The sequence below is a fragment of the Corylus avellana genome, chromosome ca5 (genome assembly GCF_901000735.1).
Source record: "Corylus avellana chromosome ca5, CavTom2PMs-1.0".
NCBI lineage: Eukaryota > Viridiplantae > Streptophyta > Magnoliopsida > Fagales > Betulaceae > Corylus > Corylus avellana.
Genome location: NC_081545.1, coordinates 290,998 through 313,986, shown reverse-complemented (window position 1 = coordinate 313,986; position 22,989 = coordinate 290,998). Strand labels below are relative to the sequence as shown.

General features: G+C 38.5%; 2 protein-coding genes across 2 annotated transcripts; one reads left to right on the top strand and one right to left on the bottom strand.

Annotated features, from left to right (window-relative positions):
- Positions 1 to 6,808: 6,808 nt before the first annotated feature.
- Positions 6,809 to 14,711, top strand: LOC132180924 (subtilisin-like protease SBT5.3). The gene is made up of 11 exons (XM_059593921.1): positions 6,809 to 6,983; positions 7,126 to 7,235; positions 7,313 to 7,410; positions 7,490 to 7,654; positions 9,197 to 9,305; positions 12,370 to 12,904; positions 12,989 to 13,086; positions 13,185 to 13,430; positions 13,557 to 13,671; positions 13,767 to 13,980; positions 14,065 to 14,711. Exons 1-11 carry the CDS (start codon positions 6,906 to 6,908, stop codon positions 14,607 to 14,609), a joined length of 2,313 nt encoding a protein of 770 aa, XP_059449904.1. The 5' UTR covers positions 6,809 to 6,905; the 3' UTR covers positions 14,610 to 14,711.
- Positions 14,712 to 14,836: 125 nt separating this feature from the next.
- On the bottom strand, positions 14,837 to 17,904 carry LOC132180925 (cytochrome P450 724B1-like). The gene is made up of 9 exons (XM_059593922.1): positions 17,652 to 17,904; positions 17,241 to 17,565; positions 16,995 to 17,147; positions 16,556 to 16,795; positions 16,384 to 16,470; positions 16,183 to 16,261; positions 15,950 to 16,056; positions 15,365 to 15,486; positions 14,837 to 15,204 (listed from the first exon to the last, which is right to left on the bottom strand). Exons 1-9 carry the CDS (start codon positions 17,858 to 17,860, stop codon positions 15,111 to 15,113), a joined length of 1,416 nt encoding a protein of 471 aa, XP_059449905.1. The 5' UTR covers positions 17,861 to 17,904; the 3' UTR covers positions 14,837 to 15,110.
- Positions 17,905 to 22,989: the final 5,085 nt, after the last annotated feature.

The following is a 22,989-nucleotide window of genomic DNA, read 5'->3' as shown; positions in this document are numbered from 1 at the left end:
CTCGCGAACTCCAGTCCATTGACCACCGATCTGCCACCAATTTGCCTCCATTTTTTTTATTCTTATTGTTATTATTTTTTGTAATTGTAATGACTTTTCCATATTATGTTGATATTAAAATATTGGGAAAACTTCATTGAAGATCCCTAAACTTTCACTCGTTTTGAAATACTTCCCTAAACTTCAAAATCTCGCAATTTAGTCCCTTGAACTTTCAATTGCTCTTAATTTGGACCATTTCATTTAAATCAATCGTTAACCTCAAACGGAAAATGAAAAACGTGACCTGTACGTGATTTTTTTTGCTTGAACTACCCATTATGCCCTTATACTCCCTCACCCTTACTAACTACACCGTTTTGGGCTCCACAACTGTAACACTCACCCAGCCCAAAATGACGCCATTTTGCGCATTTTAAAAAAAAAAAGAAAAAAGAAAATTGGGGTGGTCGGACCACCCCATTTTTCGCCAAGGGGGTGGCTCCATGGCCGGTCTGGGGGTGGTTCCTCCACCCCCATGGCCAAGGGGGTGGTCCGGCCACCCCCAAAAGGCCAAAAAAATTTGCAAATGGGGAATGGGTTTGGGATTTTGGCAGTGGCCGGACCACCCCCATGGGTTTGGGGGTGGTTTCACCACCCTTACCCGTATGGGGTGGCTAAACCACCCCAGGCCCTTGGGGGTGGTCCGGCCACCCCCAAAAGCCAAAACCCATTCAGTTCGTTTGCAATTTTTTTTTTGGCTTTTTAGGGGTGGCTGGACCGCCCCCCTGGCCATGGGGGTGGTTCCTCCATCCCCAGACCAGCCATGGGAGTGGCTCCAACCACCCCAATTTTCTACTTTCCTTTTTTTTTTCTTTTTTTTTTTTTTACTTTTTCTTTTTCTTTTTCTTTTCTAAAAATAAAATTAATGTCCAAAACGACGTTGTTTTGGGCTGGGTGGGTGTTGTAGGTTTGAAAGAGGGTAGTCTGGACATTTAAGTTAGTTAATATGAGGGTATAATGGGTAGTTCAGGCCAAAAAAGTCACGTGCAGGTCACGTTTTTTGTTTTCCATTTGAGGTTAACAATTGATTTAGACGGAGGGGTGTAAATTAAGAGCAATTAAAAGTTTATGGGACTAAATTGAGAGATTTTGAAGTTTATGAGGGGTATTTTAAAATAAGTGGAAGTTCAGGGGTCTTCAATGAAGTTTTCCCTAAAATATTCTATATTTAGTAGACTATACTTAGTATCTTCTCACCTACCATAGTTTTCCTACAAATAATGTCTTTTTTCTTTTAAACAAGAATTAAGTCAATTAGAGCAAGATGTAGTTTTAGGGCAATTAAATGTGGTGGTGGTGGTACGTGTTTAAATAGTTTGCAATACATATTTTGTTAAATGTAATTGAGGTTCTATTTTTCTCCTCTTTATTAATGCATATTTGGCTTGTAATTATGCATAATAAAACCCGTGATTTATTTATATATATTTTTTTTTAATTATCTTATACCACTAGTAGCAACTCTATATGTCGCCGCTAATGCTATGTATTAGCAGCAATCTTGGATGTCGCTGCTATTTTTTTTAATTATCTCAGACCATTAGCAGTGTCGCCGCTAATGCTATGTATTAGCGGCAATTCTTCATGTTGCTTGCTATTTTTTTAATTATCTTAGACCATTAGCAGTGTCGCCGCTAATGCTATGTATTAGTGGCGATTCTTCATGTCGCCGCTAATGGTAACTAATAGCGGCGACATGTGGTTTGATTGGATCCTTTTGCGTTGACAAAATATACTATTAGCGGCGACCAATATCGCCGCTATTGAAAAATATTAGTAGCGACAAAATTGTCAACGGTATTGAGTGTGATCATTAGCAGCGACTCACACAAGTCGCCGCTATTGATTGATAAGCGCTAAATGTTGCACATTCAAGCTCCTTGACTCGCATATGTTAATTCCTTAACATTGTTATTTATTTGATTTTGTGTTGTTTTATTATTTTCAAGTTTTAAATAAAGATGCAATTAATTCCATTGATTTTTGGCTTAAAGCACACTTTGAGAAGACCTAGAAGATATAATTAAGCTTAGTCAATCTTCGTGATTATTTTTATTATTGATATTTTTGGATACAAAAATGCCACATCATTGATCATTAGCATCGGATCAATAGCGTGAAACACATTAGCGGCGACATGTTGCTTCTATTGGTAAATAGCAGCGACAAAGTGCTTATTAGCTAGATGCTTGTAGTGTGTGACACGCCACCTATAGGGGTGAAGTGTTATGTGCACGAGTCGCCCCTTGGTAGGGGCGACGTGTGAAAATCCACACGTCACCCCAGTGGTGACGTGTTAAAAATCCCACATGTCACCAAATGGTGCATGGAGAAGGGCATGCGCCTGTAGGCCTGTGTCACCTTTTTCTTTTTTATTTTCCCCTTTTTTTCTTCTTTCTTCTCCCCCTTTTTTCTCTTCTTCTCCGGCTTTCTTGGACATGACTAATGATAGGACTGATGCCACGCAGCCCACTGAGCCTGAGCGGCAAGTGTTGGGTGTTCGCTAGGTCCGGACGATAGGTATGTATACTATATATATACATAAAGATTTTAATATATATGTAAACATTTGTTTATGTTTGTTTTGGTAGGAGATAAGTGAGGGCACGACTCCTACGCGAGCACAGAATTACATCAAGACCCACATAAAGAAAGATGGTTCCTATGCAAGTTAAGATATCCATGAGAGAATTGTATGCTACTTACACTATATCTTGATTATTATTTGTGTATTAACTTATTTAGGATTAACACTTAGATAACAAACCTACTTTTTATGTATCCTACAGGAGAGAATGAGGGAGTTGATGTCCACAAACATTGCGGCAAGCTCAACCGTCACCTAGGGGACGATACGGTGGGCATCGGACAACGCGTATGCCAAGGTTATGGACAATAAGCCAGAATATGCTAGCCGGGTTCGAGGTGTTGAACCTAGGATTCTACCAGTTCGCGGCACCATCTATTTATATTATAGACCGTCCGGAGCATGCTCACAGAACCCTCGACATGTAGAGGTGGAACAACTGATTGAAAAAATACTAGAAGTTGAAAGGGAACAACACAGGGCATAGCTGCACAAAAAGAATAGATGGCTGCGCAGATGGCTGCACAGAAAGAGCAGATGGCTGCGCAAATGGCTGAGCAGATGGCTGCATAGATGGCTGCACAACGGGAGGGATATGAGTCCCGTTTTCGTATGCTTGAGTCTTAGGTGCAGGCGAGCTCCGGGTTGACTCAACGTAAGGCTATATCAAACACTGAGTCCCCAAGCTGTGTGAGGGTGAGATCCTCAGTTGGGAGTCGACTAGGTAACGCTATATACTTTTTGGTTTTGTTTGTTTTAATAACACGATCATCTTCCATGTTGATCATTTTAACAGTTAGTAATTGTTTGATAATCACACATTGTGCATATCTTTCTACCAAATATGCATGTATATAACACATTTGCAACATAATGTGTAAAGGATGTATCATTAGAAACTGACGATGAAGATCACACTGTAACCGAACTAGTGATACAGGCTTCAAAAATGTTCCGTTGATCAACACATTTTTCCCATGTTTCACTATAACTGTAAGTATATATTGTCAATTTGGGTTTTGTTTTGGATGCCCTCCTTGTGGGAGTTGCTCACTTTATATAGAAACCGCCGGGCCAATTACAAGGCTGAAAATCAGCCATTACATCGGACTATGCAAGGTAAGAATAAACACCTATCAATTATATGTCTATATACAATATACTCTTCTATATATAGCTAGACTAAATAAGGTAGAATATATGCTGCCCTAATAGACTAGGCCAGCACATATCCAGCTGTTTATTCTGCTAACATCCCCCCTCAAATTGATGTTGGGCGATCGAGAAGCATCAATTTGTCAATCAAGAACTGACGGCGAGGACGAGAGAAAGCCTTGGTGAAGACATAAGCAGTTTGGTGTTCAATGGAAATGTGTGGAAGAGTAATCTCCTGGCGAGCAAAGGCTTCACGAATGGAATGACAAGCCACTTCAATATGTTTGGTGCGCTCGTGAAAAACTGGATTGGGAGCAATTTGAATAGCACTGGTATTATCAGCATGAAGAGGAGTAGGAGTAAGTTGTGGAACACTAAGTTCGCCTAACAACCCTCGAAGCCATACAATTTCAGAACAGGCAGATGACATAGCCTGATATTCAGACTCGGTGGATGACTTCGAGACATGAGCCTGCTTTTTGCTCTTCCAAGAAATGAGGGCATCACCAAGAAACATACACCAACCCGTAACAGAACGATGAGTATCCGCACAACCAGCCCAGTCGGCATCACTAAAACCTTCCAACTGTAAAGAATTCCCTGAGGGAAAAAAACAAGCTACAACCAAATGTCCCTTTGAGATATCGAAGAAGACGATGGACAGCGGCCAAATGTGTTTGGCACGGATGCTGCATAAATTGACTGACCTGCTGAACAGCAAACGAGATATCAGGTCGAGTAATGGTCAAATAATTCAAACTGCCCACCAACTGCCGATACATCGAAGGATCAGATAAGCGATCACCACCCGCTTGATGCAGCTTCAAATTGACCTCCATAGGTGTAAGAACCGAATTACCGTCTTGAAGGCTTGCTAGAGAAAGAAGTTCTTGGGTATACTTACGTTGATGTAACAGCGTGCCATTCGTACAATGTTGAACCTCAAGTCCAAGAAAATACTGTAGTGGACCAAGATCTTTCATATGAAACAAAGATCTGAGGCGCTGTTTAAGTTGCTCAATTAACTGGAGATTAGATCTAGTCATCACAATATCATCGACATACATAAGAAGTATAACGATCCCAAGGGCAGTCTTGCGAAAGAAGAGAAAGGAGTCATACTCGCTTTGAGTAAAAGTGAAATCTAGTAGAGTAGTGCGAAACTTCTCAAACCATGCCTGCGGTGCCTGCTTCAAACCATACAGAGTCCGCTTTAAGCGATAAACCTCAACAGAAGAGGAAGGAAACAAGCCAGGAGGAGGAGAGATAAATATTTCTTCCTTCAGATCACCATGTAAAAACCCATTCTTCACATCCATCACCTATCAGAATTAACAGCTAGATTTGTGCTGGCCTAGTCTATTAAGGCAGCATATATTCTACTTATTTAGTCTACCTATATATAGCAGAGTATATTGTATATAGACATATAATTGATAGGTGTTTATTCTTACCTTGCGTAGTCCGATGTAATGGCTGATTTTCAGCCTTGTAATTAGCCTGACAGTTTCTATATAAAGTGAGCAACTCTCACAAGGAGGGCATTTAGAACAAAACCCAAATTGACATGATATCATAGCCACAACGTTTGAATACTCAAACCCTTAAACATATATGCATGGCTTATATATTGAAGAATTTCAAATTATTATATATATACAAGTAGTGATTTGGGAAGTTGAAGTGGCATATCGATGTGATAATATATGTTTACATAAATGGACGCTTTACAAAATACAAACAAAATTTTCTAAATTAAGAAGAGGCATGAAGTTGAGGCTATGAGAATCATGGCTCGTAGCTTTCAAGAAAGTTCATTTTTTAGTTGTTAATTTATATCTTTCGATATATCGTGCAAGATGTAAAAGAAAAAGGCAATGAGAGTGTCAAACCAATTAATCCTTTAATTACTCGATCTTGTCATTTCTTGTATTCTCTCTAGTACTGCATGCAGAGATCGATCCACCTTTGCCAACAAAAAGGCCGTAAGCATTATTTATTTATTACTACTTTTCCATATGTTCATGATTTCATTATTTGAGCCTCCATTGATTTAAATCGATAGAGCAATCGACTCTCACTAGCTACGGCCTACGAGTTTCTTGCCGTGGGTCCTTGAAAGTTGCTCAAAATCAAAACTGAAAGGCCTCAGCCAAACATGCATGCTCCTCACTGATATCAATGATATCATGATCATGAAAGATTGAAGAGGCGGTTCTAAGTATGGGTTACAGCGCAGTGTGACACATTCATTAATGGCACGACAGATTACAGTGGCGAGTAGCAGCAGATCGAATGCTTTTGAAAGAGATTAAAAGTATCAAAACGTCAAGCCTTGGTACTCAAAAGTCAATAAAGTTGGGCCCTTTGTCGCGGTGGAAAGAAAGGCTACCACCCACCAGTCGCAGTCATCACCATATATACTATATAGGTCCATGTATGTGTATGATGTATCGCCCGGTTCCCAATTCCAATAAGAGTTGGGCTTTGTGACCTAAACCAGAGCAGGCTGAGAAAGGCCCAGTCCAGCTTCACCCACAAAACCATGGCCCATGGGCCTTTTTTTTATTTTTCTCCAAATCACTTTGCTTGTCTTATCAAAAACCCACTATTTAGCATGTCAAAAAAAATAAAAAAAACCCACTATTTAGTATATTCCCCATTCCAAGAGGAAGCTGCTGCCTGGAGAAAGAATGAAAGATGCTTGAAAAGAAAGGTAATTATGCGGTAGAGTGGCCCCAGCAACGGCGACTGATGTTGTCGTATCCAATGTTTTGCATGCGCTTCCTGCTCATGTTATCCTTCGCCGCTCCTCCTCCTCCTCTTTCTATATATACTGATAGTGATAGCAACCTTCATATAATTCAAATTTAATTCTATATTTTCTATCTGGGTCCACTAAAATGCTACATTTTCAATTTCTTTATATCTATTAATAAATTATGGGGCCAAGTGATAGTACCAACTTCTTCAATTCCCCTCCCCCCCTATTATTATAAAGCTCAACCCCAAAGAAGTGGCAACTTTCTTTCTGTTCCATTGAATTGAAGAAGCCAGGGGCAGAAAACAGGCCAGGTGTAAAGCGCAGTAGGAGTATTTGTATTACCAAAAGAAATAGGCAATGAGACTGTCAAGTCCTGCCCTTTACCTCCTGTCATTTCTTCTACTGCACGCCAGATCTACCTTTGCCTACAAAAAGGTAAGCATTATTTTATTTAATTACACCTTCTTTCTTCCAATAGATCAATTAAAAAGAAAAAAGAAAAAAGAAATACTACTTTTCCATGTAGTTGGGGTTAATATGTTCATGATTTCACTATATATATAATCCCTTCTTGTAGTCCTATGTGGTATACTTGGGAGCTCATTCACATGGCCCAGAACCCTCTTCCATTGATTTCAATCGGGCAACCGAGTCTCACTATGAGTTTCTTGGATCCTTCTTGGGAAGGTACGCATACTTTCATTTCGATCTTGCCTTACATAATTTGATGCAGGTGGGTGTTTTTATCTTCTTTTTTCATGCAGTCATGCTATGGCCAAAGAATCCATATTTTACTCATACACTAGGCACATCAATGGCTTTGCTGCAAGATTTGACGATCAAGTAGCAGCTCAGATTGCTAGTGAGAAATCTCTCTCTCTCTCTCTCTCTCCCTCTATATATATATATATATATAAAAAAAAACTATATTGCAAATGCAGAGCATCCGAAAGTGGTGTCCATTTTCCTCAACAAGGGAAGAAAATTACACACAACTCGTTCATGGGACTTCCTGGGACTTGAGCATGATGGGGTGATTGCTAAAAACTCAATTTGGGACAAGGCAAGATATGGGGAAGATTCAATTATTGCAAACCTTGACACAGGCGAGTACTGTTTAATTTCTTCTTCTTCTTCTTCAACTTTGAATTCTCATTTTGGTTCATTCTCCAGTCCACATCATCTTTATTTAATTTGTTCAACTTGCTTAATAGATAGATCTTATCTATATAAATTTGAATTTGGACTTTAATTGTCATGAAATTGATGTTATTGGACAAAAGAGAAGGTTTTTAAGGTAATAATATAATATTTGATTTTTCATTATAATTATGGAGCATCCTTTATAGACCACTCCATGTTCACGTATTAAAAATATTCATAAAAAAATTGAGGGTCTTTTGAACGCTTAGTTGTGTTTGGCCATTGGACCACCATGGGAAATGTCTGGGCTTTACAATTTTTTTATAAGTTTGGTTTGATAGTTTATTATTAATTAGTAAAATGATTAAGAGCTATATATTAATTATTAAATTGACAAGTCATGTTTAATTATTTTATTAATTATGGATTCTCAAGTTAATATTGGAAGGAAAGTTATAGTAAGATGTATAATATCCTTAGTGGCACTCCGAATTTATAATCCTAATTCATTAAGAGCATCTCTAATTCAACAATTATATATTTTAGTTACAACTTTTTTAATAATGACTTCAACAATTTTTTATTATCTTATCTATTTTCTTTAAATATTACTTTTATTATATTTTTTTTAATTATTTTCTTGTCTGACACCCAAAGTCCAATATACCTCAATATCAACAACCAACCAATAAAAATTGAGAAATTTTCACACTTCCCAATAGTGAAAACAGTCCAATTATTTAAGTTTCGCCAAAAACAAAAAAAAAAAACAAAAAACCCTAAGATATCGAATATTACTCACTATAGTTAAAATACAGATTAAATTTATCAATTTTTATCGGCTTAAAAAAAAAAAAAAAAAAAAGAAAAGAAAGGTGAACAAATGAAAAGCTAAAAAAGGGAAGAGGCTTCGAGGAAACAGTGACAAGTGATTAAAAATAAATAAGAAATTAAGTAGAGGGGTAATGATATAGAGCACGCCCGGCGTGCACTATATCATTACCCTAAGTAGAGAAGCTCTATGAGAGTGGTTGCCTAGAAATGGGAAAATGTTGAGATTATGGATTCGGGAAGTGTTAAGGAGCTAAATAAATGAATTCAAAAAAAATTTTAAACGGATGTGGCAGATTGTGAGTGGAAGACAAGGGAGAGGGAATTGTATTTTTTTTTTAATTTAAAAACTTTTGCCACATCTCTTTAAATTTTTTTTTTTTTTTTTTGGTTCATTTGTTTGTCTTCCTAACACTTCTATATGGATTCACTTTGTTTTGGATTTTTATTATCCAAACTTTAGACAAGTGTAGGGTTTAAAGCATCCATTGGAGATGATTCCTGTTAGGTTTGGCAGAAGGAACAAACGGAACAGAATCATGCTGCAGCATTTTATAGACAATCCAGATAACGTGGAAATGAGAATATACTTTTTTTTTTTTTTTTTTTTAAGTTCATTGTCTCTGCCCAAATCTTGGAGTTTGCCTCAGCCTCTCACGTATTGTTGATGCTAGGCGTGTGGCCCGAATCCAAGAGCTTTTCTGATCAACTCTTGGGACCGATTCCATCAAAGTGGAAAGGAATCTGCCAAAATGACACTGATTCTGCCTTCCATTGCAACAGGTACTCTTTTTTACTTTTTCTCTTTTTCTTTTCTTTGCAATCTATTAATACCCACAAGCAGATATTAATAGAAGGTTAATTTAGTTTATTGTGGTTCACTCTCTAAAGATCATCTGCTTATCGCTACTGTGCGTCAAGGGAATCCCTACGGCCTAGGGGCCAGAGCAACACAACCTTTCTTTTTCTTCTCTTTTTTTGGTTTTATATATTGAAAAATGTAGCCCATGATCACTCAACATGAAGGTTCTATTCAACAAAGTTGACCATATGAAACCTTTTTAGGAGAGAAAGGTGAATGCTCTACTCAAATCTCCTTTTGATTGTGGGGACTCACTCACCACTGGTATTCATAAAAATCATATTCATTTGGAATTTTCTCCTAAGGTTGCCACTTTATTTGTGGAATGGGAATGATGGGCTGTAATTTGTTGTTTGAATTGTAGCCAAACCCGACCCCTACCTAAGTTTTAATGGAGCCATACCACATGATTTGTGAAATGGGAATGATGAGCTGTAATTTGTTGTTTGAATTGCAGCCAAACCCGACCCCTACCTAAGTTTTAATGGAGCCATACCACATGATTTGTGGAATGGGAATGATGGGCTGTAATTTGTTGTTTAAATTGCAGCCAACCCAACTCCTACTTAAGTTTAATGGAACCATACCACGTGATTTGTGGAATGGGAATGATGGGCTGTAATTTGTTGTTGAAATTGCAGCCAACCCAACTCCTACTTAAGTTTAATGGAACCATACCACGTGATTTGTGGAATGGGAATGATGGGCTGTAATTTGTTGTTGAAATTGCACCCAACCCGACCCCTATGGTAAGTTTAATGGAACCATACCACATGATTTGTGAAATCGGAATTGTCTCTAATTTATTGACCATGCATGATTGATGGTTTTAATGAGACAAAGTCTAAAACGTCTTTTTTTCTATCCGTCTTTCATACAACTTTTTAAGTACTTACTTGGGTGACCATTAAATCTGTAAAATCACCATAAAATGTGTAAGGTCATATGTGAAGTAAAACCCACGTGAAATCCTCCCCCAATTGCGTCCGAATTGACTGCAATGAATTGCGGAAGATGGCCGTCCGTCATTTGAGACTCTGTATGTATTTGGTTGAGGAGTTCAGTGCAGCAGCTGTCGTCACATCGTAAATTGGGTTCGTTTAATATTCTATAAGATCCCACTACCTTTCTAGTGTGCAAGTGCTTTGTTGTCGTTTACAAGAAGAAGAAGGAAAACAGCTAAAAAAGGAATCTAAAATTAGTTGTCGTTTACACTACATGGTGATTGGTGAACCATCCATGTGATCTTATCTTAAATTAATTTATTTTTTCTAAGCCATACAATCTTTCTATCTCTACTGTTGTAGTCAAAATCAAGACAAGAAATATATATATATATATATATATATATCTCTGTGTCACGTGTGTGTGTGTCTGAATTTCATATCGGTAACTTCTTGTACATCTAGCTTGAGAATCCATCATTGTCCGAATTGGGTCCAAATTTTCAACAGGACACAGGTTTTCTAAATATTTTTTTACTAGACAGATTCAAATTCTATTGGAGCTGACATTTTATACCCAAAACAAACACGCAACATTCAAGCTGTGCTACATCTCTTCTTTAATCTAATGCATTAGTTAAGTTCTTTATATATATATATAAATATATAATACAGAGAAGAACAACTAAGGAGGGGATCCTTCCCAGTTCCCACTGTCCAAGGGGATTTGTCTGGGGAAGGATTATTAAGAATCTACTGCTAAGAGCATTTTTATTAGGCTTTCTAAATTTATTCTTTTTCTTTTTTTTAAAAAAAAAAACTCTTTATTTTAATTAAAAAAAAAAATCACATATTTCTATTTGAGTTATCAACTTTTTCAAAATACCTACATTTTTCGGCTCCTCCAACTAAGTATCCATTAACTTTTAACGATTTTTTATGATTTGAGGAGCAGAAGCAGTGTTCATTCTCCCTTTAGTAATTCAGCTCATCAAAGAGTGAGGAGATGACAGGAGCATTCCAGAAGTTGGTAGGGGAGATGAGATCTAAAATTGATCATATTAGGGATTAGGTTTGAAAGAGGGGATAAAGGCAATCCAATGGGAGGACTAGATGAGGATGGAAAAGTTATGGTGAATTTGGCAGCAGGCCTCGAAGTCAATCAGGGTTTTAATCTTCATGATGCCTTTCCAAATCCAGAAGCTATTTGAATGGGTGTGGGAGGACAAGAAGTCCCCTCTACTCAGTTACTTTGACTTTAGCTGGGCCACCCACATGGCACATATTGCTTTGGTTGGTGAGAAGTTCCATTCCAATTTAGAAACAGGAACCTTGTTGACTTCCTTCATTTTTTTTTTTTTTTAAGGAGCAATCAGCTTGGGGTGGATGAGCTTCAATCTATTAGCCAAAATCTTGGTGATGATCTTGTAAATAATATTACAAAGGCTTATGGGCAGTAGTGATGAATCAAGGAATGACCCAGCTGCTTAAGAACTAGGGAAATGAAAGTGTGGTTTTGTTCATCGAGGAGATTCCTTTATTAAAGAAATCCTAAGTTATAAATTTTTTACACGACTTGTGAACCTGATACAAATCCAACACGAAATTAAAGGGTTAGGATTGAGAAGTTTGACTTGTTTAACTAAATAGATCACATTACTTATATAATCTTATACATATAGCTCGACACAACCCGAACCTAACACACGAACACAAATTGCCACTCCTCAGAAATCCCATATGGAGCTAAGCACATCGGGTTTTATGGAACTCCAATAAGTTTAATAGAAGAGGGTAGCCATATTGTCCAAGAACTTTGGTTGAGTTCTATTTTATACAAAGCTTAAGAAAGCTATTAATCTTGTTTCTATCTGGTTAAGCCTTTAAAATAACCGGTAATTTAAAATAGTATAAAATCATCCTCATGAGTTCAAATTTTAATTAAAATATTCTACATGTTAAAATATCAATTAAATAATAATTATTATTATTATTTTTAATCTCATATGGCAATTCTTTGTGCCAAATTGGTGCAACAAAGAAAGCTAATTGGAGCAAGATACTTCAACAAAGGCTATGCTACGGTGGTTGGTCCACTAAACTCCACCTTCAACACACCACGCGATAATGAAGGCCACGGCTCTCACACATTATCAACAGCCGGTGGCAATTTTGTAGCGGGGGCCAGTGTGTTCGGCCTGGGCAATGGAACGGCAAAGGGCGGATCGCCGAAAGCCCGGGTGGCAGCTTACAAGGTGTGCTGGCCTCCGGTGGGTGGGAATGAATGCTTTGATGCAGATATAGTAGCGGCCTTTGACATGGCCATCCATGATGGCGTTGATGTTCTGTCTGTGTCGCTGGGAGGGCAGCCTACTCCCTTCTTCAATGACAGCGTAGCCCTTGGCTCCTTCCATGCTGTTAAGCATGGCATTGTGGTGGTTTGCTCAGCTGGGAATTCTGGACCTACCCCTGCTACTGTCTCCAATGTTGCGCCATGGCAGATCACTGTGGGAGCCAGCACCATGGACAGGGACTTCCGCAGTTATGTTGTCCTTGGGAACAAGATGCGCTTGGAGGTAATTACATTTTAGTACTATTGCTACAAGTTTCATTTTCCTTTCTTATATACAATATTTAAGTTTTTTGGCTTTGATATGAAGGGACAAAGCCTGTCACCTACAGCCTTGCCAAGCAACAAGTTCTACCCACTTATTAGCGCTGCAGATGCCAAAGCAGCAAACGTTTCAGCTGCAGATGCGTAAGGATGTATAGCCTCATTATTTTATTAATTTTGTTTAACACAATCATGTAAATTATGTGCAATGTGTTTAATGAAGCTCGCTCTTGGTTATGCAGTCTGCTTTGTAAGAATGGAACTCTTGATCCCAGAAAGGTGAGGGGAAAGATCTTGGTGTGTCTTCGTGGTCAAAATGCAAGAGTCGACAAGGGTGAGCAAGCTCTATTGGCAGGAGCTGTGGGGATGGTTCTTGCCAACACTGAGCTTACTGGGAACGAGATTATTGCTGATGCACATGTCCTCCCTGCTTCCCACATCAATTTCACCAATGGCGTCACTGTCTTCACTTACACCAATTCAACCAAGTAAGATGACACGTACACCACTAACAATGTTATGATATTTAGCTAAAGGGTAGCTGCATGGAGCGTATTTTCTATGCATAGAATTGGTCGAGCATAATTTTAAACAGAAATTTCCATTTTTGACAGGTATCCAAAAGCTTACATTACGCGTGCAACGACACTTTTGAGCACGAAGCCGGCACCTTTCATGGCAGCTTTCTCATCGAAGGGACCAAATCCCATAACGCCTGAGATCCTTAAGGTTTCCTCTACACCAATACTATATATGTCTTTTTTATTACTTGGGTCATATGTGTGGATTATGTATTCTATAGTAACTGCTGTACGTATGTTCAGCCTGATATCACTGGACCAGGAGTTAGTGTCATAGCAGCCTATACTGAGGCACAAGGTCCAACAAACCAAAAATTTGACAAGCGCCGACTTCAATTCAATTCGGTATCAGGCACTTCAATGTCATGCCCTCATGTTTCTGGCATTGCCGGTCTCCTTAAAACCCTCCATCCTACTTGGAGTCCTGCAGCTATTATGTCGGCAATCATGACAACGGGTGAGGAGTAAGACTAGTGCTTGCATTGTGTTTTTAATTCTTCCAATATTCTTTCTTGATCTTGCTTTTCTCCAATTTTTACAGCTAAAACGCAGGATAACAGCAGGGAGCCACTGCTTAATGCTTCTTACTCTAAGGCAACACCATTCAGTTATGGAGCAGGACACGTTCACCCAAACGGTGCCATGGATCCAGGGCTGGTTTATGACTTGACAGTTAATGATTACCTTAACTTCATATGTGCTCTGGGATACAATGAAACACAAGTGTCAATGTTCTCAGATAGCCCCTATAGTTGCCCCAACCCTATCAGTCTCATCAACTTCAACTACCCTTCAATCACAGTCCCTATGCTAGCAGATTCCATCACAGTGACCCGAACCTTAAAGAATGTAGGTTCCCCAGGAACTTATACAGCTCGTGTCCACGAACCAAGTGGAATTTCGGTTCTTGTCAAGCCCAAGAGCTTGAAATTTAACAAGGTTGGTGAAGAGAAAAGCTTCAATGTTACCCTGAAGGTTAAAGAAGCCAATGCCGCTGAGGACTATGTGTTTGGAAAGTTGATATGGTCAGATGAAAAGCACCATGTGGGGAGTCCGATTGTGGTGAAGGCAGCCTATAGAAACTGATGTATTCGAGCTAGTTCTACATAATTTCAATATTTGTCCCTCAAGGATATTGCTTACATAAATAATGTTTGGAAAAGAAGGGGAAAAAAAAATCTCATGATCTTTTGACCATTCAATTCACTTTCTTGTTTCCCATATTATATCTTGTGGAGTTCTTTTCTTTCTTTTTCTTAGACAACATATTTGTAATTAATGACATTCTCGATCTGAAAATAACACAACAGTAACATATGGAAGTTTCAAAGAAGACCTCTTTGATTCTCATCACTGAAAATTTTACGATAGATGCATATACCACAGAAATATTATATGTTGCTTCAATCATGTCTCTCCCTAGAACAGAGGTGAAAAGAACAAGTGGAATGAAAGGCCTCCCATAAGAGAGTTGAATTTCAACCACGGGGAGAAAGAGGAGTGGGGTTGAGATATGGATATGGAAGGAACTCCACTCAGCCTTCACCTAATCAACTTAAAGAAGAAAGCATAAAGAGAACTAGGGGCTCATATGGAACAATGGTCCAGATATAATACCATTCCTCTTTGAAATTCTACATATGGATATGCTATGGGTAGATCATCGTCTCTTGATCTCCACCTACAAGTTCAAGCAAAACCTCCACATTTAGCACAAATGTACGTATTATAGACTATAAAAGCTTAATTACAAAATACCAAATCAACTAAGAGGAGATAATTATATATAAATTTATTTCTATTTTTTCTTGAACTATTATTATTACAACCAAAGTGATTACCTGAAACTTAGTACAAGGTGGTGGAGAAAGAAGGCAATCTCAACTTTAGCAAGTTCGGAACCGGGACAGCATCTAGAGCCTCCACCAAAGGGAGTAAAATTCTTGCGCATTTGATCTTGGCTCTGAGATTTTATGAGAGAATTATTTCCACAAATTTTCTTGTACAAGTACCAATTAACAATATAAACCACAAAAGCTATCCTAAAATTTCACATGAAATATTTTGGCGCATGTCTTGGTTTAATTGTGGTGTACCCAAGAATAACCCTCAGAAAACGGGCCTTTCCTGTCCAAAGTTAAGCCCAATGGGCCATTTTTTATGAGTCTTACGGATTGACTAAACCCAGCTAAGGCTAGATGGGTGGAAGCACAAGCAATCGAAAGGCGTCTTGTGTATGGTATCCAGACCACCGCTACCTAGACTCCTAAAAAGTCCTTAACGCCCATTTATTGTTGGAAAATGATAAAAGACATAACTTAAACTCAATTTTAGCCTAATTTTTATCTTAAGTTTAAACAAAAAACTGCTTGCGGAGGTTAGAGAAATTGCTACTGCCTACTGGGTTTGAGGGTTGATGTAATTACCTCCCACCTCCAAGGGTCGAATTGGAAAGCATTTGCATGAAGAGTTGGGTCCAAATGAACTGCACTAAATAAAGGTAGGACCTTCCAACCAGATGGAATTAGATAATCTGTAAACAAGAGGACCTTTTTTTCAGTACAGATCATAAAAGTATTTGACACTAGAAAAAGCTCATGAAAAGCATGATTACTGTGGGTAAAGTAGTATCTATACATTTCATACATATGTATATTACCTTTAAATTTCACATCTTTGAGAGCCTTTCGGTGCACAAATTTTACAATGTTCCCATATCGGAGAGCTTCATTGATGACCTTGATAAAAACAATTAAGTATATATGCATGTGAAGATCGAAGAGAAAGAAATCTTAATTATCGTCTGACACCTTAAAGAGGCATATCAGAAAAAAGAGTAACACGACATAAAAATAGTTACATTTTGAGTAAATTCCATCCTTTGGTAATCTTCCCAGTTCAAATTCTCCCCCTTCTGCTTCATGCTTCTTATTTTTTGATGCTCTACCTATATATTTAACAGGAACAATTGAGGTCAACAAGAAGTTATATATACCCATATTCACAATCTCAACTCAAAGGGAAATGGTTACCTTTAGCTGTTGAAATGCAGGAGGTGAGAGAGCTAGAAAATGAACCACCATGGCCAGTAAGAGAGAGGTGGTTTCATAGCCACCCAAAAGGGAATCCAAAACGAAGCTCACTTTTTCCTCCTCAGTTAAGTTGTTAACACGCACAAGTATCTCAAGAAAATCACTCCTTGTAGAATTCCCAGAATTTCTGTTCCTTTCCTCTATAATTGCTTTAACTGTAGAGGATATCCGACTTCTAGCCTGTAAAGAGACATCGGTCAATATAAAAAGTCATGAGTCACATGCCCTTCTTTTCGCAACAAAACAAAAGAAGCTTATATATGCTTGTTTTGTATAAAACAAAGCTATCTATAAACTTTTCTTTTCTTATCTTCTTCCTTTTGGCATAGTGAAGATCTAGAACAAATGGAATCAAGAATTAATTAGCTAGCTGCAGGACCTGAACGGCTCTTGCATATGGAGTTCCAGGAATATAGAGAGGTAAGGATATGAGCCCTCTCATGAAAGTGAGAAAATCTTCAAGAATTCTGCTTGTTTGTGGCTCATCTGGGGTTAAACCTAACACCTGCTTTACTATTACATTGAATGTGAACTGCATGATGTGCAACCAAAAAAAAGAGTCAAAAAGAGAAAATAACTTTAATTGTCTGGAATTCTTGTTCCAAATAGTTGAACAAGCTTATACCTTTCTGGCCTCCTGGCAAAAGATGACTTGTGATTTATCTTTCCATGAATGGAGTATACGGATGGCTGTGGTCTCAATGTCATTGAGGAACTCAGGCTTGGATTTGGTAATGGTGATGAGGGAGAGCGCCACAGTTCTAAGCCTCTTGTGAGTGTCACCCACAGCAACCAGCATGGAGGCCTTGCCGAGAATGCCATGGATGGGTTTCGGATAACTGCACTCAAACAGCTTCCCTTCATTCTGAAGTATGAAATAGTTGAGCTCCTCGTCACACGACACCACCGTGGGAGACAGGAACAAATGCGATTTGAACACTTTGCCATACCTGAAAAATACTGCCTTCTTATTTTTTATTTTTCTGTACGTCGACCCTTTCAGCCTGTAATTAAAACAAATGCAGAGCTTGCTCACCTAGAACAATGGTCTTTAAGAAAGCCCCCCAGAGAATTAGAAGGATGAGGCTTCAAGAAAGAAAGGGTTTCACCCAGTATTGGCCAACCAAAACTCCCTCTTGGGACAGGACCAAGCCTCAACAGCAATGGCAACAAATGGTTCAAAATCAGACCCAACACAAATCCGAACGTACCAACTATAAGGACAAGCCAAATACCTCCGGCCATGGAAGGAGGTTAATATCAGCCTCGGCTACCTAGCCATATATATATATAGAGAGAGAGAGAGAGAGAGATAACTCAACCTTATTATAAAGACGCCCAGAGAAGCAAAATACTATTTTTTTGTTTATCAACACCAACAAGAAGGAAAGTAAGGAGGCTTTACGACAGATAATTACAGTCAGTGAAAGACAACTTTATCAGAGGACATGGGAAATGTATAGACCCAGCTAGCTAATCTACAATCTAAGGCCTATTGTAGCTGCTACTACTAGGTGTACCTGCAGACAAGGAAGAGAGATTGTGTAATAAGTTGTATTTTCATTACCATTCATTATGGTGAAACTAGGAATTTGTAGTAATTTTCTTGGAACTATAAATTCAATAATAAATTTGAAAAAAAAAATAGGAATAGAAATAAATAAGAAATAAAAAAATAACATTTTTCTTTAATAAAATAAAATTTTTACTCTTATGAGCTTAAATTTATGTGAAGGGTTACCAAAAAAAAAAAAAAAAATTGCACTACCCTCACACACTCAAATTTTGGGCATTCGGGTGAAGATCTAATAGTTATTATGTCATTGTAAGTTAACTTTTTAGTTGAATTTAGTTATTATATCATATTTTTTTGTAATAATAATCAATGTAAAAATAGCATTGTAAGTTAACTTTAGTATTCGAAAGTTTACTGTAATAACTCTAAGTAACATAATATCATTTCCAAGGTTTCATTTTCTTATTTTACTCTTCTTTCTCTCTCTTTTTCTTTCTTTCTTGCTTATCTCCAAGGCTCCAACGAAACACCATTCTCAGCATCCAAAATATTTTTTCTTCTTCACCTCTTTCTCTCCTCTTCTCTTTCATTCTCAGCACCTTTTTTTTTCCTCGAAGCCTTTGCCACTAGGAAGCATTCTCTTGGAAATTAATAGGTCTAATTGTTTTTTTTTTTTTTAAGAGATTTTCATTTCGTTTGACCTTTTTATTGCTTTGGTGAACTTTTTTGTTTATATATATATATATATATATATGTGTGTGTGTTTATTTTCTCTTTGATTGAGTGTTAGCAAAAAAACTATAATAAAAAATGATAAATAATATTTAAAATGAAGTAACCTATAAAATAAAAAACTTGTTAGAGTGTGTAGTGAAAAAACAGTAATTAAATTAACAACCATTATTGGGGTGATGGACCATTCATAAAAAGACAAATACATTTATTTTCGTTTTTCGGGTATTCATAAGGGACAAAAAATAATAATTTTTTTTTAAAAAAAAAGAAATAAATTCATTGGTAGGATATTTTATGAAATTTGGTTAAAATGTAATTTAATTATAAATAACAAAAATTGATCATTATTATATTTTTTATCAGAAATAATAGTAGCTTCATTAATAAACTAAATGATGAATTACTGATTGCTCAAAAGCAAGCAAATCCTTGATACACGTTGGTGGCTCAATAAACCACACGTTCTCCATGAGTTGTGTCGTGGCAAGCCTTGCTAGTGCATGAGCTATCTAGTTAGCCTCCCGATTAACGTGTGAAATCTTCCAATGAGAAAATCTATGTGTGTTGGATCGTATGGCGTCAATAAGGTGGCCCTCATTACTCCAGTCCGGTTCTGCCGAGAACACTACATCCACCACCAATTTCGCATCACCCACGAATTGGACCCAATCGTGACCCAAACTGTGACAAAACTGCGTTGCTTCCAAGGCGGCTAATGCTTCAGCAGCTACAGGTTCTAAGCCCCCCAGGCGAATGGAGCACTTTGTTGTATCAAGTTCCCCAAATGGTCACGGATTATCACTCCCAGCCCCCACCACCCTCTACTCTGGTCGATCGCCGCATCCCAGTTTACCATTAACCAACCGACAGGGGGTGCCATCCATTGGGTTTGCCTCCCCGTGACACATGCAGGATGATCCATCAATTTGATTGCTTGATACTCAATAATAATTGTCCTTGTCCATTTAACCACCTTTCTTGGGGGAGAGAAAAAGCCTCTGTGGATCACCTCATTCCATCTTAGCCAAATCCTTCTTGCTACCCCAACAAGCTGGAGTATCTCCTCCACGTTGCAACGCCGAAACATCTCCTCCACAATCTAGAAAACATTTTCCCCAATATAGGAGCTCTTTTGGAATATCCTAGCCCTTCACCCCAGACATCCATGGTCGAAGGACACTTCCATAGCATATGGGTTGTCGTTTCGTCATCTCTCCCACATATGGGGCACTTTGGGTCATCAAGAACTTTTCTCCAGTGAAGATTTACCCTAGTAGATAAAATGTCATGGCATGCTTTCCATAAGAAATTTTTCTCCACATTCGACACGGGCAATTTCCACAACCTTCCCCACACCTCACTAATAGGGCCATGAGACAAACACTACGCTTGAGTCTCCTCTTCCACCTCCTTTTGCATATGATATGCACTCTTTACTGAGAAGACCCCATTTGCCGAACCCCTCAAAATGAGAACATCCTCTTGAGATGTACCACTAAGTGGGATGGAGAAGATAATTTTCGCCCTCCACCCGCGTGCCTCTCCCACCATGAGCTCATTAACCGTTGTTGTTGGAGCAAAAAAAAAAACAAAAAAGTAGGCCAGGATTGTATCATAAAAGTGGATTTTTGGGGAATCCACTTATCTTGCCAAATACGAATTTTTTCCCCATTCCCGACCCGCCATACAAGACCCTCCCGGAGCAAACTACAAGCACTATGAATACTTCTCCAAACAAATGACGGTTTTCTACCTCTTCGGGCATCAAGGATAGAGCAATCAGGAAAATACTTTGCTTTTATTATTCTTCCCGTGAGGCTTTCTGGCATCTTCCACATCCTCCAACACTGCTTCGCCAAAAGGGCCTTGTTAAAACACGTAAAGTCCCAAAAACTCATACCACTCCGCCCTTTTGGAAGCCCCATTCAACTGTAGTTCATCTAAAAAATCCTTTTCTCCTTATCCATGTGGCCCACCAAAACTTTTGCATAAGTGAATTGATCTCCGAACATAATGTCTTTAGTAGAAGAAATACACTCATACAATATGTAGGTATAGCTTGTATAACCGCCTTCAGCAAGATTTCTTTACTAGCTTGGGAGAGGAACTTTAGCTTCCAATCTTGGAGGCATTTCCAAACCCACTCAATTATACTCTGAAAAGTCGCTGTTCTCGATTTGCCCAAAAGAACCGGCAGCCCCAAATATGTATCATATCTCTGAGTGGCTGGGATCCTGCCACCTCCAAAAATTTTGTAGCTTGTCAGCCAAAAGGGTATTATTACTGAAAAAGATCGTTGTCTTGTTTTGATTCATCTTTTGTCCGGAAGCACTCTCGTACAACTACAAAATATCTGTCAGGTTGTTCCATTGTGTCATATTAGCCCTGCAAAACAATAAACTGTTATCGGCAAATAGTAGATGGCTAACTTGGGGTCCCCTCTTGGATATGGGTACTCCCGTCAACCTTCCATCACTACTTGCTTGAATCAGCAACGAACTTAAGGCCTCAGCACATATCAAGAAAAGATAGAGAGATATGGAGTCACCCTGTTTGATGCCTCTAGTCGAGGTAATGCTTCTACAAGGCATCCCGTTTACTAGGACCGAGTATTTCACCGAGGTAACACACATCATAATAAGATGAATCCACATAGTATCAAAACCCATTTGTCTCATAATCGCCTCCAAAAACCTCCAATCCACCCTATCATAGACCTTACTCATATCGAGTTTGACCGCAATAAAGCCCTTTTTCCCCCTCATACCAGTATGCATAGTGTGAAGCGTCTCGTATGCCGCTATGATATTGTCAAAAATCAACCGATCCGGGATAAATGCATTCTGTGTGGAGGATATAATATGGGGAGAACTTTTTTCAATCTATTTGCTAAGACCTTGAAAACCACTTTATACATCACATTGCAAAGGCCAATTGGTCAAAATTTCGCGACAGACAACGGATTTTTTATTTTTGGGATGACCACAATATAGGTCAAATTAAGGGCTGCAGGCATCACGCCTGAGTTCAAAATATCAATCACAACATTACATACTTCGTCTTCCATAAGCCTCCAATTTTTTTGGAAAAAATCTGCAGTAAACCCGTACGGACCCGGGGCTTTTAGGGGGCCCATTTGGTGAAGTGTCGTGCTGACTTTATCCCTGGAAAATGCCTTCATCAATTCTTCATTCATCTCCACGAACACTCCTGAATTGACATATTGAAAACACGTCTTCATATTCACCACATCCCCTGCAGAAAATAGCCTAGTTAAATAATTCACAAACGCCTTTCTCCACCCTGTCTGGATTCTCCCATAATTGCCCCATGTCATCAATAATTTCTCTAATGAGATTTATGTGCCGCCTTGCTTTAACACATTCATGAAAAAAACGTGTATTTCGGTCTCCTTTTGTAATCCAATTCTCCTTCGCCCTTTGTCTCCACCGGGTATCTTCTTGGTCTAAAAGAATTTGAAGTTCCTTTTGAAGTTTATTACCCTCCTCACAGGCCAGTGCTTCATCTCTCCTATAAAGAGTAAGAATTCTTCTCTTTAGATCATTCATTTTTCCTAGGGGATCCTTACGGTTTTGCTGCCATTGGAAAAGTTTCCTTTTACAACCATTTAATTTTTCATTCAGCCTCTCCCACGGACCGCCATATATATTAGTGGCTCCCCATGCACATTGAATTACCTCATGATAGTCCTCCTCGAGGGCCCAACTTGCCTCATACCGGAAAGTTTGACACCTCTTTCGCCCCACCATCTTACCATCCAAGCACAAAAATAAGGGGAGGTAATCAGATCCCATAGAAAATTCAATCTTAATTTTAGCCTCAGGAAAAAGTTCTCTCCATTCCATATTCACCATCCCCCTTTCAAGTCTTTCTTTTATAAAAGCCATATCCTCCCTACAATTATTCCACGTGTATTTTGGTCTTGAAAAACCTAAATCTGTTAACTCACATTCCTCCAAAGTTTTCTAAAAATATCTCATCTGACTTCTATTTCTTTCACTGCCCCCCCCCCCTATTTTTCCGAAGGAGTTAAGATCTCATCAAAATCCCCTACACATACCAATGGTAATCGGTTGGATTGTGCCAAGATTTTCAGTAAACT